The 19139-nt window shown below is 38.0% G+C and overlaps 1 protein-coding gene across 4 annotated transcripts in view; it reads right to left on the bottom strand.

Annotated features, from left to right (window-relative positions):
• Window positions 1-1817: 1817 nt before the first annotated feature.
• The window catches only part of REPS2 (RALBP1 associated Eps domain containing 2), a gene marked incomplete at its 5' end in the record, with an annotated part of 221628 nt that continues 204306 nt past the window's right edge, over window positions 1818-19139 (bottom strand). For all 4 annotated transcript variants that reach the window (XM_080794989.1, XM_080794991.1, XM_080794990.1 and 1 more), the window contains one exon: window positions 1818-2683. In XM_080794989.1, coding sequence (XP_080651115.1) covers window positions 2615-2683 — 69 coding nt within the window. In that variant the 3' untranslated portion in view covers window positions 1818-2614. The remainder of the gene's footprint in view (window positions 2684-19139) is intronic.

Below are 19139 nucleotides of genomic sequence, written 5' to 3'. Positions count from 1 at the left end.
CAAAAGCAATACACCACTTAAAAGAGACACTGAGGCACCCTATCAGCCCACTATCAATTCCTACTGTGCTTTCATCCTTGGGACGACAGGACCCCTCTGGAGGAAGACCACTGAACAACAAGCTTATTAAACCCCCACGGATGGGGGCAACATCGACATTGTGTCCATTGAATTCTGCCCAACAAGCAGATCTAATTTTGGAGAAGTTTTGTAGAAGAGGTATAATGGTGATTTCAATAACACAGCCTTCCTATACACCACAGCGAAGGCTCACAGAAACATTAACAGGAGTTATAATCCTAAATGAAAAGTGCACATTCTGAGAAAACAGAGACATGGAAGAAGCGCACTGGTCAGATAATAATAATAGTGTGCATTTGTTTGTTTGTTTTTAATCCACTTCTAAGCAACTAGTACACTGTGGTCACCGCTAAGTGCAGTCAGAAAGCTGGGTATAGACATTGATGTATGCTTTAATGCAATGCTCATCTTAAAATATTGGTGAGACTATGCAACTCACGGGACTTGAATTGTCCAATGTGAGTTTGTTCCTTTAGCAAAAACCAAGCCGGCTAAACAAAACCCCACCTCCTAATTTCTCTCACTCTGGCACTGATTTGATGGGGGAAAAACACAGCACTATTTTTTAAATGTATAGTTAAGACTAACATTCCTGAGTTCGTATGCCTCCTTACTGGACACACAGTGCTATCTTGAGGGAGCGCATAGGTAAGGAAAACGAGGAGATAGAGTGCACACGATCTTTCCCGAGTGGAATGTAACAAAAGCTAAGCATGCTATGGAATGTCTGCAGCAAGGACACTGTTGATAAAAATAGCTTTAGCCCCTAGATCTCAGGACACGGGAAAAGAGGTTACCTCGAAAGTCTGCACTGCCCATTCATAATCTTAGGAAGCATTTAAAATGACTCCAAACCCCTCCCAAGGGATAGAAAAAATAACCAAAAGGGGAGGAAAGGGGGACAAGAGAAACGGTTCAAACTCTGGGATTTTCAAAATCAAATCAATTCAAAATCTTTTCATATGCACAGAAGAGAACCAACAATTTGTTTTTCTTTGGGAAAACAACATCTGCTTGAGCCTTTCTCTTCTACCATTAAGCTATTGATAAAGCTTGCAAATAAAATAAGGGAGCATTAAATAAACACCTCCTTATTCTAAAAGCTGTCAACTCTATGGCAACCAAAGGCTTAATCCCTTATCCTAAACCACCTCAAAAAGGACCCCAGGCACACCCCACACCTCTACTCTGAGAATGGGTAAATTAGCAAAACGCACAAGAGAGAGCATTTCTTGTAATCAGTCTCTCAAAGTGATGTGAGAGTGGGCATGCCCTGATCCCTGTGGGGTCACTCACTTCCCACTTTCACCTTGGGCTTTCAGGAGGAGCGGATGACCAAAACTTCTACAGCATACTGGCTTCTGCAATTTGAGCTCACGGTCTTACATCACATACACTGGAGACAGCTGGGCTCCGCTAGTCGGTGCATAAACCAATCACTTCCCAAGGTACATTTCACAGAGAACAAACAGTTGTATATCCAGAGTGAAGATCAGTTTTCTTTCATTATTCCTTCATACTCAATACAATCACAATCTGCGTTAAAATAACAAAGACAAAAATAACTACCAGAGTTGTTGGATTGCTGGTAACCACAATTTCCCCTTCTTCTCCAGGGTGGGTACCTGGGTTCAAGCAACAAATATTGATGAGTCCAAACAGTCTCTTCAGCCTTTCACATCTGATGTGTGGTCTCCAAATTCATGCATTCACAGACATGGTATCCCATGCAGGATAAAAGTAGAGATCTGACAACTATTTATTTAATTTGATCAGGTGAGGCGGTTAAAGCAGACTGCTCTTGCCCAAAAATTGACATGAAAGGACTGAGTTCTATGAGTTGATGGCCTAGCTGGGCCAAGGTAAATAGATCTTTGACAAAACTTCCACTTTACAGAGGTGCAAAGACCCAATAAATCTCTGCCATTCAACAGAAAACAATAGTTATGTATTATTTATAGCTAGATACAATGTCAAAATGGCACTAGAGAAGCAATTTTTGGCATATGGTGGCAGAGGGCACAGTGCCTGTCTAAATCTGATGTTCTTGTTTTAGTTTTCACTTTTATTATCATCATGCCAAAGACTATCCAGTTGGAATCCCAATTATTCAGGAAACCAACCTACTGTATTTGATATACATACAAAAATAAAACAAGCATCCTGAAGGTACTAGGTATTGATGTTTTATACAAATCATAAATTCTTTAAATAAATAATGCTCTACTTGTTTTTAATTGCTAGAAGATTGGTTTTTGGTAAGGAGCAACATCTAACAACTTGAGGAAGTACTTAAGAATGGGAGATAAATTCCACTGAAATTACAGTTTCAAGTGTGATAATCAGTTGTATTTTTTCCACCAGAGTAAAACATATAAGTGAAGTACAAGAGAAAAGGAAATATGGATTATATTCCACGGCTTGCAGTTTTTCACACAGTCTTGGACATCTCTATGACAAGTAGTTGGGTTGAAATATTCAAAGGAAAGATCTTGGCAGAAAAAGTCACCCACTGTTACTTGAATCTTGGGGTTTACAACACAGTGACTGGACGAAGTTGTTCCAACTGATTTTCCAATGCAATCCGTTCTTGATGAACCTCCTGATTTGTACAAAACAGAGAGAAGAAAACAAAAAAGCAAAGGGGTCATTTCCTGGGTTCATCCCTAATTCATCAGATATTAAAAAGACACTTGTAGGTGGACCCACAAACACTGAAGTACTACATGACTCTAGGACAAGCTGACTAGAAGGCATCATATTTACAACTGGTGACTAGACAGAGGCGGCTTCACAATTTGTCATCTCGCAGCTCCTCTCTGAAGATGAGGAAATGAAACTCACTGACACCACCCCGGCCTCAATCTCACTGGCGGTTTTAACAGGATCACTGGCTGGCAGAAGCTGATGTAAAAAATCAAAAGACAGACACTGGGAGAGAGCAGAAAAGCAAAAGCAGAATGCTAATAGTGAGAGGTGAGCCAGCAGGGCTCAATTTCTAGCTGCGATCTCTCATTTCTAGTCCAGTACCTCACCCTGGCGGGTCTGAGGGATGAGCAAATGCACTGGCCATTCCTCCGCCAAAATACCACCTTGGCTCCTGCACAAAATACAGCCGAAGGTGTGACTGCATGGCTAAAGGCAGGGAGACAGAAAAACAGGATCAGCCATCTGCTCCTTGGGAATTCAAACTTTCGGCCCTGAAAGAAACTTACTGGCAGGAAGACAGGGGGACAGTTAAAGACATTCATAAGTAGAATCAGTTAAGATGGGAACGAACTCTAGGAAGGCTCGATTCTGAGATGCCCAGGAAGAATCAGCTTGCTAACCGTCCAAACAGAATTCAAAAGGCATTTATTCACCCTCCCCTCCTACCCAGCCGTCCAAGAGTCTTTGATTAACTGTCTGCTATGAGCCAGATTCTGCTCTAGGTGTGATGGTACCAGCAAAGAACAAGACCAATCAGACCAATGCCCTCATAGGCTTTATACTCAAATGGCTAGAGAAAGACAATAAAGAACAAGATACTTTCAAAAGGAAATCAATAAGATGAGGTAATAGAGGAATCTGGAAGACAGGTGGAGCAGCTAGTCAGGGAAGGCTTCTCAGAGGTGATGCTATCTGAGCAGAGATTTGAATGAATGGAGGGGTGAGCCATATGAAGACATGGGGGAAGGATATTCAGGGAGACAAAACGGCAACTACAAAAGCTCCAAGGGAGGGAACCAGCTTGGTGTGTTTGATACCAGAAAGGCCGGTGTCACCAGAGAAGGAGCCAGGAAGACACTGGTAGGAGCTGAAGTCTGAGTTAGGCAAGGACCTTATGGAAACAATCAGGAATGTGGACGCCATTCACAGTACAGGAGGAGAGCTTTGTGGATTTTGAATCAGGGAATATATGTGGCTTAATTTAGAATTCAAAATGTTTCACTCAGCATAATCTCCTCCAGTCCCGTCCATGTAGATGCAAAAGTTGGGTATCTATCCTTTCTGATGGAGGCATAATATTCCATTGTATATATGGGCCACATCTTCTTTATCCATGCATCTGTTGAAGGACATCTTGGCTCCTTCCACAGTTTGGCGACTGTGGCCATTGCTGCTATTCAATTATCATATGGTTTCACTTGTGGAACATAAGGAATAAAATGGAGGACATTAGGAAAAGTAAAGGAAAAGTGAATTGGGACAAATTGGAGGGGGGGACAAACCATGAGAGACTGCAGACTCTGAGAAACAGACTGAGGGTTTTAGAGGGGAGGAGGGTGGAGGGTTGGGTGAGCCCAGTGATGGGTATTAAGGAGGGCATGGATTGCATGGAGCACTGGGTGTTGTACATAAACAATGAATCTTGGAACACTGCATCAAAACCTAATGATGTATTTTATGGTGACTAACACAATAAAAAATTTTTTTAATTAAAAATGTTCACTCTGGCTACTGTGTAGACAGCCGATTGTAGAGCAGGGCAAGAGTGCAGGCAGGGAGGAGTTGCAGGGTTACTGCATGGACCCAGGTGAGAAATGAAAATGACTTTGATCAGGGTAGCAGCCATAAAGATGGAGAGAACTGGATGAATTCTGGATATATTTTGAATTTAGAACGGACAGGACCTGCTGACGAAGTTGATGTAGGAAAGAAAGAAGGAGATTTGGGATCCACACAAGTGGGTGGTTAGTAAGTGGTCCCTAGAACAAGAATAGATGAGAAATAGGCATTTCAAAGAGACAGTTGGGAATGAAATGTCTGAGGTGTGTATTAGATATATTAAGAGGAAATGGCAAGTAAGCAGTTATAATTGCATGTCCAAAGATCAGAGGTAAGAGAAGTAGGGTTTGAGACAGAAATTAAGGATCACCAGGCTATGGATGATCTTCTAAGCGCTGAGACTGTGTATCATCTAGCAAAAGAATATAGACAGAAGTTGCAGGTGAAAGCTAGAACTGAACACACACGGCATACTCAGTCCCTACTAGAACTCCACTAAAACAACAGAAAAAAAAAGTTTGTTGTTTTTTTTTTAAGTCACAAACACACAAGAATAAGACAAACACAAGGGAAGGAGTGATACCAATACAATTTGCAAGCAGGAAGGCAAACTGATGACTTAAGTAAATGACTCAGCAAATCCAAGCAAAATAAATGTGGGCATTCTACCAGTTGTTACAATGCTGCATGGTGGAGTCTGTCCATAAAGTGACCCAAATACTCCTTTGTTCAAGGGTCCTGCATCACTCGAGCTAGAACATTTTCACTCATACAGATCAAGTATAGAAAACTAAACCTCAGCTAAGCTTGGGGACAAAACAAGAACCCACCTGATTTTACAGAGAAGAGTCTCTGAAAGAGTCAAGCTGGCAGCGCCAGATACCTACGTAAGCGGAAGTGGAAGAGGGGAGGAGGATGGCTAGAGTGTGTTGGCTGAAAGTTAGCTTCAGAAGCAATTAGTTGCCCAGCTTCTTCCTGCTACTAGGGCAGAATACTGAAGAGTCATTCCTTGAAAAGGTAAAACACAGGGCCTCTTGATTAGCAGTACAGAGATATAGTTGAGGACAAGACACTGGACTGGAACTAAGGAGATTAAATAAATATTCTAGATACTGAGACCCACAGCCCTCTCTCTCCAATGAACCAGGTCTTTCCCTCCATGTAGGAGATCAAAAAAAATCTCTCTGGAAATTCTATCAGATTAAAAAGAAAGCACCAATGATACTGCCTTGGAAGGATCCCCAACTATACAGCCCAACCAGACTGTTGGAGGCCGAAGCTCAAGGCTGACAAGCCCCATAACACGCTATGCACGCCCAGTGAGCACCTGCATCCTTCTCCTAAACATAAGCAAAGGACCATCAGATATTGAAGGAAAGCATCTAATAAGAAATACATAACAGGAAAATAGAAAAGTTTTCAGGAAGAAGAAAAATACTACCAGTAATAAAAGATATTACAACAAAGAAATGAGAATAGGATACCTTGAAAAAGAAACAATCAGAGAAGAAAAAATGCACTCTTGGTTATTAAACAACAGTTTGAAAACTTAAAATTAACTAAGTCTTCAGAAATGGACAAAAAGACAAAAATAAAGAAGGACAGAAAACGGGAGAGAAAATATGAAAAAATTAGAGAACCAACAAGCTGAGAGTTTCAATGTCTGAAAAATATCAGCAAGCGAGAACATAGAAAATGGGCAGGGGAGTAGAGGTGGGTGGGTGAGGAAGAAACACGGAGAAAATACAACAATAATAAAAACCAAGAAAACCCTCAGAACTGAAGAATATGGGTTTCCAAATTAAAAGGGCTTACCAAAAAGAGAGAACAATATATGAAAATTATCTATACCAAAGGAAAGTAAGAGGGGAGAAAAACAAGAAATAAAACACAAAACAAAAACAAGTTCACCTACAAAGATTCATAAAACAGAATGAAGTTTGACATTTTAAAAAATCATCTTTTTATTATATGGTAAGACTGACTTGTTTAGTGTACAGTTCTATAAATGTCAACACATGTATGCATTTGTGTAACTGCCACCACAAAGAGGGGACATTACAGTTCCTACAACCAAAAAGCTCCCTGGTACAACTCACTGATCTACAAACCTTCACCTTCATGCACAACCTCTGGCAACTACCAGTCTGTTTCCCAGGACTATAGTTTTCTCTTTTTAAGAATGTCAAATAAAAGGGATCAAAAAGTATAAAACCATTCAACCCTGGCTTGCCTCACTCAGTGTAACATCTTTGAGTTTCATCCAAGTTATGTGTATCACTGCTTTTACTGCTGAGTGCTATTTCATTATGTGCATGTACCACACTTGACCTATTCATCCTTTGAAGTACATCTGGGCTGTTTCCAGGTTTTGGCCATCACATAAAACTGTTACGAACATTCATGTACGGATTTTTGACTGAATGCAAGGTTTCATTTCACTGATGGATACCCAGGAGTAGGACTACTGGGTCATATGGTCAGTGTATATACAACTTCCTAAGAAACTGCCTAATGATTTTTCAGAGTGGGGTACCATTTTGCAGTCCCATCAGTGCATGAGAGTCCCAGTTGCCAGCACTTGGTGTTGTCATTATTTTCTGTCTTAGCAATTCTAATGTGTGTGTAGTGGTACATGATCACAGTTTTAATTTGCATTTCCCTATGGCTAATGATGCTGAGTATCTTCTCACATGTTTATCTGCCATCCTTATATCCTCTTTGGTGAAGTGTCTGTTCAAGTCCCTTGCCCATTTTTAAGTTGAGTTTTTAGAGTTTTGAGAGTTCTTGAGTTTGGAGAGTTCTTTATATAACCTGGATACAAGTCCTTTGTGAAATATGTGAGTTGCAAATATTTTTTCCCATTCTGTAGCTTGTCTCTTAATTCTCCTGACAGTATTTAAGGCAGAGCAAAAATTTTTTAATTTTGATGAAGTACAATTTAATTTTTCTGTTCTAGGTTATGCTTCTGGCATCATTTCTAACACCAGGTCATGCACATTTCTTCCAATCTTTTCTTCCAAAAGTTTTATACCTTTATGTTTTATGTTTGCATCTTTGACCCACTTCAAGTTAATCTTTGTATAAGACTGAGGTTTTGATCAAGGTTCATTTTTTTTCACATATGGAAGACCCATTCTTAAAAAACAGTGGTTGAATGAATTGATGTTGCACCTTTATCAAAGACAGGATGGCTATACTCATGCACTCTCCTTCACAACCCTCTATCCTACTCCACTGATCTATACATCAATCCCTCCCCCCAAGCCCATACTGTTTTGATTACTGAAGCCTGATACTAAAGTGATTCCTCCAACTTGGTTCTTCTTTTCCAAATGTTTTAACTATCCAAATTCTTTGGCCCTTACACAAAAATTGTAAGATTAGCTGATCTATACCTACAAGTCCTGCTGGCACTGAGAAATTGGCATTGTAGTGAATCTATAGATCACTTTAGAGAAAAATAACACCACTACAATGTTAAATATTTCAATCCACAAAAACTGAATGTGTCTCTCCATTTATTTAGGTCTTGGATTTCTTTTAGCAGCACTTTATAGTTGTTTTCAATATGCACAACCTATGTGTTTGGATGAATTTATACCTAAGTACTTCATCTGGAGGAAGAGGGTGGCAAGATACTGAAATGGCAGTGTTTTTCATATTTCTGTTACCTATTGTTCATTACTTACATAAAGAATATGATTGGTTTTTATGTGTTGACCTTATATTCTGTAACCTTCACCAACTCAATGAGACAATGAAAATTTAAAAACCAATTCAATTTGCAATGGTGTCACGAAAAATTAGGAATAAATTTAGCAAGACACATGTAATACATGTATACTCGGACTAGTAAGAGAAATCTCACAAGATATAAATAATCAGAAAGATGTACTCTACTAGCAGACTGGGAGACGCAACATAGTTGAGATTTTCATCCTCCTTAATATGATCTGTAGATTCAAACAAATCCAATCATAATCCTAGCAGGCTATTTTGCAGCAAATGACACATTGATTCTAAAATTTATATGAAGCAAAGGCCCCAGAATATCCAAAGGAATCTTGAAAAAGAGCATGTTGAAAAATTTATACCACCTGATTTTCTTACTATAAAGTAACAGTAATCAAGATTGTGTGGTACTGGGGTAAGAATCAGCAAATAGATTAATGGAACAGAGTAAGAACCCAGGGGTGCTTGGGTGGCTCAGTCGGTTAAGCAACTGACTCTTTGTTTTCGGCTCAGGTCATGATTTTGGGATTGTAAGATTGAGCCCCATGTCCAGTTTCATGCTCATTGTGGAGTCTGCTTGAGATTCTCTCTCTTCTTCTTCCTCTGCCCCTCCCACCACTGGCGTGTTTGCTCTCTCTCAAAAAAACAAAAAAAAATCAGAAATAAATCTACACTTTTATGGTCATTAGACTTTTGACAAGGGGACCAAAGTAATCCAAGGAGGAAAAGAAACTCTTTTCAACAAATGGTGCTAGATTAGATATCGATGTAAGGAAAAAATAAGCCTTGACCCTAATCTCAAACCATACACAAAACTTAATTTGAGGTGGATCATAGACATTGGTGTAGCCATTATGGAAAACACTATGAAAGTTCATCAAAAAATGACAAAATTACCAGGAGTGACATCAGCATCTTGGCTGTATAAGACATCTCTTGTCCATGTCCCCCTGCCAACAACAATGTCAAAAAAAAAAAATCTGGCTTTCGTTCATGGGCAAAATGCCTTTGTGGGAACTGTGGGATACAGCACCATACATACACCAAGAGATCCAGGAGGAGTCTCACCCAGCCATGTATTGGGTAATAGGCACACAGATCTCAGTCCCAACTCTGGACCCTGCACTGCCCTCTCTGAACCAGCTCTAAGCCACTATCTGGGAGTCGATGGAAAACACTGTTTAAGACAATCACCCATGAATGACAGAGCCTTGGTGGAAATCTAAATTTCCACCAGAGAAGTTCTAGCACGATGCTAGAGAAAAAAAAATAGTAGTCTGGATGCACTGGAGGAGATAAGAGCAACTGTAACATTCTACTCACATCACATGTAGCACAGCTTAGGGCCAAGAGAGATCTTCTCAGCCCATGATTTCCCCCACAGGGGAAACAAGAGTGTGTGAGTACACACCCAGCTTCCCCAGCTGTATGGGACACTGCCAAGGAGGCTCAATTCTCTCTTGCTCCGTCCAGAGTACTGAATTACGAACTGCATGACCGAGAGACAGAAAGTAGCTAGGAGAGCAGCAGATAGGACCCTCAAAAGATATTAAAGGAAACATGGTTCCTACCAAATGTGTTACAGCACTCATCAAGAAGCCTGCTCACGAGCTTCTGGGGATCTTTCCACTGCCCACAGGGTACTTCCCAGCACACCTCTAGCCTTACTCACTTTCTCTCTCACACACACACACCCCGATCCTGTACCAGATACCTGTTCACACTCCCTAGGCAGCAAACTTTGGCAGGTGGTTGGTGAGGACATGCAGAAAGGCTGTGCTGGCTCTGATTGGTGGGTCATGAAGAGACAACAAAATTGAGCTTTAGTGCCACCTTGGTGAAAACAATAGAGAGGCTGCTAGCACTTAGCCTAGTGTTTTGCAGGATCAGGAGAAGGTGTATAAGCGTAATAATTCTGCCACAAGAGGGAGCAAGAAATGTCAAGCAGGTACATTCATAAAAGGTCTGAGAAAGCTTCAGAGTCCCTAGCAGGACTGATGAAACGTACTTGTCTCCTGAAGGCAGTTAATAAGACTGCAGAAAGTGGCCGCTATTTCAAATATGAAGACAGCAATGCAAAATCTCAAGGAACATGAAAAATTAAGGAAACATGACACCAACAAAATACTGCAGTAATGTCCAGTAAACAACCCCAAAGACATGGTGATCTGTGATATACCTGCTAAAGAATCTAAAATAGCTATTTTAAGAAAACTCACTGAGCTACAAGAGAACACAAAAAGACAAAATCAGGAAAACCACATTAACAAACAAAATGAGAGGTCTACCAAAGAGACAGAAGTCATAAAAAAGAACCAAAGAGAAATTCTGGAGCTGAAGAATGAATGAAAAAAAAAAATTACAGCAGAGAGCAAAACCATCAAAATGGTTCAAACAGAAGAAAGAATCTATGAGACAGAAGACAGAACTTTAAAATTATACAGTCAGAAGAGAACAACAACAAAAAAGAACCAAAAAGAGTGAAGGAAGGCTACATTATCTATGGGGTAATATTCAAAGAAATAATATGTGATTTGCTGGACTTCCAGAAGTTGAAAAGAGACAGGGGCAGAAAACTTATTTAAATAAATATTGGCTGAGAACTTCCCAAAACTGGGGAGAGATATAGATCCAAGTTCATAAGGCTCATAAGGATAACCAAACTCAAAGAGACCCTCTTCAAGATTCATTATAGTAAAACTGCCAAAAATCAAAGACAGATCATCTTAAAGCGTCAAGAGAAAAGAAGTCTGTAACTTACAAGTGAACCCCTAAAGGGCTCTCAGCAGATTTCTCAGCAAGCACCTTAGAGACAGGCCAGGATAGAGTGGGATAATATATTCAAAGTGCTAAAAGAAAAAAAAGTGCCAACCAAGAACACTCTATTTGGCAAAGCAGTCCTTCAGAAATGAAGAAGGATTAAACACTTTCCCAGAAAAACACAAGCTGAGTGGGTTCATCAACATTAGACCAGCCTTGCCAAGAAAGGTGGAAAGGAGTTCTTTAAGCTGAAATGAAAGGATGTTAATCAGCAACTTGAAAAAATAAAAAAATATAACATATTGGTAAATATAATTATGTAGTAAGATTCAGAATACTCTAATACTGTAATATGTTGGGGTGTTAATCACTTAACTCTATTAAAAGGTAAAAGGACAAGAGAATTAAAAATACCTATAGCTATCTGCAAATCAATCAATGTGATACATCACACATTATCAAGAGGAAGGATAAAAACCCTATGACTATCTCAAAAGATGCAAAAACCACATCTGACAAAGTACAACATTTATTCATAATAAAGACTCTCAACAAAGTGGGTTTAGAGGTAATATACCTCAACATAATAAAGGCCATCTAATGAAAAACCCACAGCTAACATCATACTGAATGGTGAAACACCAAAAGCATTACCTCTAAGATCAGGAATAAGTTGAGGATGTATACTCTTCTCTCACTACTTTTATTCAACGTAGTACTGGAAATCCTAGTGGCAGCAATCAGACAAGAAAAAGAAATAAAAGGCATCTAAACCAGTAAAAATAAAGTAAAACTACCACTATTTGCAGATGAGGGCACTAGACACAGAAGACCCTAAAGACGGCACCAACAAAACATTAGAATAAGTGAATTAAGTGAAGTTGCAGAATACAAACTTAATATACAGAAACCTCTTCCATTTCTAAATACTAATAATGAAGTAGCAGAAAGAATAATTAAGAAAACAATCCCACTGACATTTGCATTAGAAAGAATATGTAAGAATAAAATTAACCAAGGAGGTGAAAGACCTATACGCTAAACACCGTTAAGACACTGATGAAAGAAACTGAAGATGACAAAAACAAATGGAAAAATATTCCATGCTCATGGATTGGGGGAACAAACATTGTTAAAATGTCCATACTACCCAAAGCAATCTACAGATTCAAGGCAATCACTATCAAAACACCAACAGGATTTTTCATAGAACTAGAACAAATAATCCTAAATTTCACATGGAACCACAGAAGACCTCAAATAGCCAAAGCAAACTTGGGAAAGAAGAACAAAGCTGGAGGTATCACAATCCCAAATTTCAAGATACACTACAAAACTGTAGTAATCAAAACAGTATGATACTGGCACAAAAAGAGACACATAAATCAACAGAACAGAAGAGAGCCTAGAAATAAACCCACAGTTATAAGGTTAATTAATGGGGTGCCTGGGTGTCTCAGTGGGTTAAAGCCTCTGCCTTCAGCTCAGGTCATGATCCCATGGTCCTGGGATCGAGCCCCGCATCGGGCTCTCTGCTCAACGGGGAGACTGCTTCCTCTTCATTCTCTCTGCCTGCCTCTCTGCCTACTTGTGATCTCTGTCAGTCAAATAAATAAATAAAATCTTTTAAAAAAATAAGGTTAATTAATTTATGACAAAGGAGGCAAGACTATCCAATGGGAAAACGACAGTCTCCTCAATAAATGGTGTTGGGAAAATTGGACAGCTACATGCCAAAGAATGAAATTGGACTACTTTCTTACACTATACACAAAAATAAATTCAAAGTGGATTAAGACTAAATGTGAGACCTGAAACCATAAAACTTCTAAAAGAAAACAAAGGCAGTAATCTCTTAGATACTAGCCTTAGCAACATTTATGGATATGTCTCCTCAGGAAAGAGAAAAAATACAAGAATAAACTAATAGGACTATACCAAAATAAAAAGCTTTTGCACAGCAAAGAAAACCATCAACAAAAAGGCAACCTACTCAATAAGGGAAGATATTCACAAATGATTTATCTGATGAGGGATTAATATTCAAAATATATAAAGAACTTATACAACTCAACACCAAAACAAAACAAAACCCAATCAATTAAAAAATGGGCAGAGAACCTAAATAGGCATTTCAAGATTCATTATAATAATGAAGACATACGAAGAAGACATACAAATGATCACCAGACACATGAAAAGATGTTCAACATCACTAGTTATTGGAGTCAAAACCACAATGAGATATCACCTTACACCTGTCAAAACAGCTATTATCAAAAAGATAAGAAATAACAAGTGCTGGTGAGGATATGAAGAAAAGGAACCCTCACGCACTGTTAGTGGGAATGTAAACTGGTGCAGCCACTATAGAAAACAGTATAAAGGTTCCTCAAAAAAAGGAAAAAATAAAACCACCATATGATTCAGTAATTTTAATACTCAGTGTTTATCCAAAGAAAATAAAAAACACTAATTTGAAAAGATTTAGGCACCCCTATGTTTACTGCAGCATTATTTAAAACAGCCAAGATACAGAAGCAACCCATACAGAAGCAACCCAAGTTTCTATCAATAGATGAATGGGTAAAAAAATGTGATACACACACACACACACACACACACACACACACACACACACACACAAATAGGAATATTACTCAGCCATAAAAAAGAATGAAATCCTACCATTTGCAACAAAATGGATGGACCTAGAAGGCACGATGCTAAGTGAAATATGTTGATAGAGAATGACAAATACCATATGATTTCACTTATACGTGGAATTTGAAAAATAAAACAAATGAACAAACAAAAAAAACCAGACTCTTAAATACAAAGAACAAACTGGTGGATGCCAGAGAGGAGTTGAGAGGAAGGATGGGCAAAATAGGTGAAGTGGATTAAGAGGTACATATTTCCAGTTATAAAATAAGTAAGTCATGGAGATGAAAAGCACAGCATAGGGAATATAATTGATAATATTATAATAACACCGTATGGTGACAGATGATGACTACACTTGTGTTAGTGAGCACTGAGTAATCTATAGAATCACAGAATCACTATTTTATACACCTGAAACTAATATAACATTGTATGTCAACTATACTTCAATAAAAAATAAATAAATAAAAAGCAAATCAGTACCAGATGGGAAAGCAGAGTGCCAAAGGTGCTGGAGACTTGGTATTACTTCCCCTCTGCTCTGTCACATGGTAGCTAAGTGACCATGGGCCAGTCACACAGATTTCAAGGGCCTTGCTATGCCCGTCTGTTGAAGGAGGGTTTCTAAGTTCCCTTAAAGCTCTGAAATTTTATGACTTAGAATCCTAAAAACCAAGAACATAAAACATTAATAGGCACAACACTGGAGTGACTAGCATCCAGTTAATACCTTGAAGGAAAAAAGTGAGATAGTAACTTTTAAAGGATTATTAAATTGTATTAAAGGAATTAATACAATTAAGGCAATAAAATTATTTTACAAAAGCAGTTACAACTACAATAATTTGCTAATGGATACACAATATAAAAAGGTAAAATGTGACATCAAAAACAAAAATGGGGGGAGTAAAAGGGTAGGGTTATTATATGCAATCAAAGTTAAGTTACCAGCATAAAACAGACAGTTATAGCTATGTTTTATATAAACCTCACAATAACCACAAAGCAAAAACCTACAGTAAATTCACAAAAGATAAAGAGAAGACAATCAAAGCAAACCACTACAGAAAACTGATTCACAAAAGAAGGCAGTAAGTGAGGAAGAAAGGAACAAAGGAACTACAAAACAGCCAGAAAACAGTAAGATGGCCTTAGTAAGTCCTCACCTATCAATAATTACTTTAAATGTAACGAATTATATTCTCCAACCAAAAAGGCATAAAGTGGCTAAAAACAAGACACAACTATATGTTGTCTACAAGAGGCTCACTTCAGCTTCAGAGTCACACACATGGCTCAAAGTGAAGGGATGAAAAAGGGTAATTCATGCAAATGAAAACCAAGAGAGCAGGGTAGCTATATTTAACTCAGAAAAAACAGACATTCAGCCAGAAACTGTAACAAGAGGCAAAGAAGGTCATTATATAGTGTTAAAATAGTTAATTCATCAAGAAAATATAACAGCTGTAAATATGTATGTAACCAACATCAGAGCACCAAAATACATTAAGCAAATAACAGATCTGAAGGGAGAAATCAATGAATATATCATCCAGACAGAAAATCAATAAGGAAATGTTGAACTTGCGCTATACTTTAGACCAAATGGACCTAAGAGACAGAAAGAACATTCCATCCAACAGCAGCAGAATATATATTCTTGACTACACATGGAACACTCTCCAGGACATATCACAATAGGTCACAAAACAAGCCCTAAAAAACTTAAAAAGATTGAAATCATACCAAGTATCTTTTCCAAACATAGTGTTACGAAAGTAGAGATCAACTAATACGAAGAAAGCTGAAAAATTCACAAATACGTAGAAATTAACACACTCCTAAAGAACCAATAGGTCAAAGAAGAAATCAAAAACTATCTTGAAACAAATGAAAATGGAAACACAACATATGACCAACAGGTATGTAAAAAGATGCCCAATCTCCAAGGAAATGTAATCACCGAAATGTAAATCAAAACCACAATGAGGGGCACCTGGCTGGCTCAGGGGGGAGAGCATGCAACTTTTGATCTCAGGGCTGTGAGTTTAAGCCCCACATTGGGTGTGACGCCTACTTTAAAAAAAAAAAAAAAAGCTACGATGCGGTATCACTTCATACCTGGCTATTATCAAAAAGGTAAGAGGTAAGTGTTGCCAAAAATGTGGAGAAAAGGGAATCCTTGTGCGCTGTTGGTAGGAAGGGAAGTTGGTGCAGCTGCCATGGAAAATAGCATGGAGTAAAAAAAAAAACAAAACTACCAAATGATCCACCAATCCCACTTCTGGGTATCCAAATGAAATAAAAATCAGCATCTCAAAGGGATATCTGCACTTCCGCGTTCACTACAGCATTATTTACAACAGCCAAGCCAAGGCAACATTAGTATCTGTCTACAGATGAATGAATAAAGATGTAGTACATACATACAATGGTGTACTATTCAGCCATAAGGAAGAAGGAAATCAGAAATCCTGTCATTTGTGACATGGATAGACCTTGTGGGAACTATGCCAAGGGAAATAAGTCAGACAAAGAAAGGCAAATACTGCATGATATCACCTGTGTGTGGAAGTAAAAAAGCCAAATTCACAGAAACAGAAAGTAGAATGGAAGTTGCCAGGGGCTGGAGGGGAAATGGAGAGATATTAACCAAGGGTGCAAAGTTCCAGTTATAAGATGATTAACTTCCAGCGATCTAATGTACAACATGGTGACTATAGTTAGCAACACTGTATGACATACCTGAAAGTTGCCAAGAGAGTAAATCTTAAATGTTCTCACTACATAAAAGAATTGGTAATTATGTGAGGTGACAAGGTATTAACAATACTTTGACAATCATATTGCAATATGTAAATGTATCAAATCAACATGTTGTGTAACTATACACAGTGTTATATGTCAATTATATCTCAATAACACTGAAAAAAAATAGAACTACAAAATATGTTCCAGCTTCTGGGTATATCTCCAAAGGAATTAAAATCAGTATCTTAAAGAGATATCTGTACTCTCGTGTTCACTGTAGCATTATTCACAATAGCCAAGATATGGAAGGAACCTAAATGTCTACCAATAGACAAATTGATAAAGAAAATGTATTCCATACATACAATGGAATATTATTCAACCTTTAAAAAGAAAGAAATTCAGCCATTTGCAACAACAAAGATAAAACTTGGAGGACATAAATAAGCCAGACACAGAAGGACAAATGCTAAGCGACACCACTCATATGAGGAATCTACAATAGTCAAACTCATAGAAGGAGAGTATAGAATGGTGATTGTCAGGGGCTGGGGGAAATGCGGAAGTACTATTCAAACGGTACAAAGTTTCAGTTATACAGAATGAGTAAGGCCTAGAGATCTACTATACCGCATAGTTCCAATTAATTTTACTATAGTGTATAATTAAAAAGTTTCCAAGAGGGTGGATCTTATGTTAAGTGTTCTTGTCACATACACAAAAGAATAATAATGAAATAATAAGAATAAGAATAAGAATAAATAAAGAGAGGAAAGGAAACTTTTAGATGTGAATACTTTTATGGCATAACTTGTGGTGATGGGTCCATGGATATGTAATTATCTTCCAACTGTATGTATCACACTGCATACATTAAATATGCATTGGCTTTTGTGTGTCAGTTATACCTCAATGAAGTGGTTTAAAAAAGCAATTTAAGACCTAAATTCAAAAGCTAAAACAGTAACACCTTTGAAAGAAAACATAGGAGACTATCTTCATAATTTAGATGTAGGCAGTTTCCTTATATAGGAAGAAAATAGGAACCATAAGAGGAAAAATTCCCGATAAATTAGACTTTACAAAAATTTTTAAAAGTCTGTGCTTGAAAAGATATAGTTACGAAAATGAAAGACTGGAAGAAAACATTTATAAAACAGATCTCTGACAAAGGACTAGTAACCAAGATAATATAAAAAGCATCTACTTACAATGCCACAAAAAAAGACTAAAAAAAATTTTTAAATGGCCAGATATCTTGAATAGACACTTCATAAAATAAAATATATGAAAGGAAAATAATTGTAATAAAAAATGCTGACCAAAATTAAGCATCAAGTAGATGCAAAATAAAAAGTAAATTACCACAGGATCAACTAAAATTATAAAAGACCACCACCAAATGGAGGCCAGGATGTGGAACTACAGGAACTCTCACAGTCTAGTGGGAGGAGTACAAAATGCTACAACCACTTTGGGAAAAGCTCTAGCAATTTCCTTTCTTTTTTTTTTAAAAGATTTTATTTATTTATTTGATGGGGGGTGGGGAGAGAGAGTGAGAGAGAGAGAAAGCACATGCACAAATTGGGGGTGCAGCAGAGGGAGAAGGAAAAGCAGGCTCTCCGCTAAGCTCGATCCCAGGACCCTGGGGATCATGGCCTGAGCCAAAGGCAGTCGCTTAATCAACTGAGCCATCCAGGCACCCCAAGCTCTAGCAGTTTCTAACAAAACTAATCACATATGTTCACCACATTACCTACTAATCCGAACCTTGGATACTTCCCCAAGAGAAATGAGGACATATTTCCACACGAAGACTTATTCAAAAACGTGGTTTTCTTCAAAATAGCCAAAAACTGGCAATAGCTCCAGTGTGTATTAATGTGTATTAATAGAAGTGTGTATTAATAGAAGAACTGATCATGAAATTGTGACAAACTCACTCAATGGAATACTATCCAGCAGTAAAAAGGAATGGATTACTGACACATGCTGTATCAATGAATTTCAAAAATGTAATACTAAGTGAAATAAGCTTTACATAAAAGTTTATGTTACAGAACACCATTTATAGAGAGTTACAGAATAAATAAATCTATGGCATAACAAAGTAAGAACAGTGGTTGCCTCCGTGCATGTGGGGGCAGGAATTGACAAGCAAGGAGCATGAGGCAGCCTTGGAGGGTGGTGGTAGTGTTCTTTATCTCAATAATAGGGGTTTGGGTTCCATAAGTACATGCATTTGTAAAAACTCAGCAAATGGCACACTTAAGATCTGTGCATTCACTGTATGTAAAACATAACATCATTAGAAAAATCTGTAAATATACTGAACACTACTTAATGATCCACATGTTGCAACATCTAGGGGATGCATACAAACGTCTGCAATTTACTGAAAAACATGTTAAAAATAAGGTAGACTGATGAACAGAGGAGTAGATATGTGATAAAACAAGCATAGTAAAATGTTAAAAGAGGTGGCTATAAAAGTATTTACCGTAGGATTCTTTTACCTTTCTTGTATGCTTGAAAATGTTCCTAATAAAATATCAGGGCAAAGGGAGAATAATAAAAGAGAAATCGAAGAAGGAAGAAATAGCACTGAACTCGAAGGGAGAGGCACCAGGAAGGAAGGGAAGGAGGGAGAGAGGGAG

This window comes from Martes martes (assembly GCF_963455335.1).
Source record: "Martes martes genome assembly, chromosome: X".
Taxonomy (NCBI): Eukaryota; Metazoa; Chordata; class Mammalia; order Carnivora; family Mustelidae; genus Martes; species Martes martes.
The sequence above is the reverse complement of the archived record's forward strand: the minus strand, read 5'-3'. Positions and strand labels throughout refer to the sequence as shown.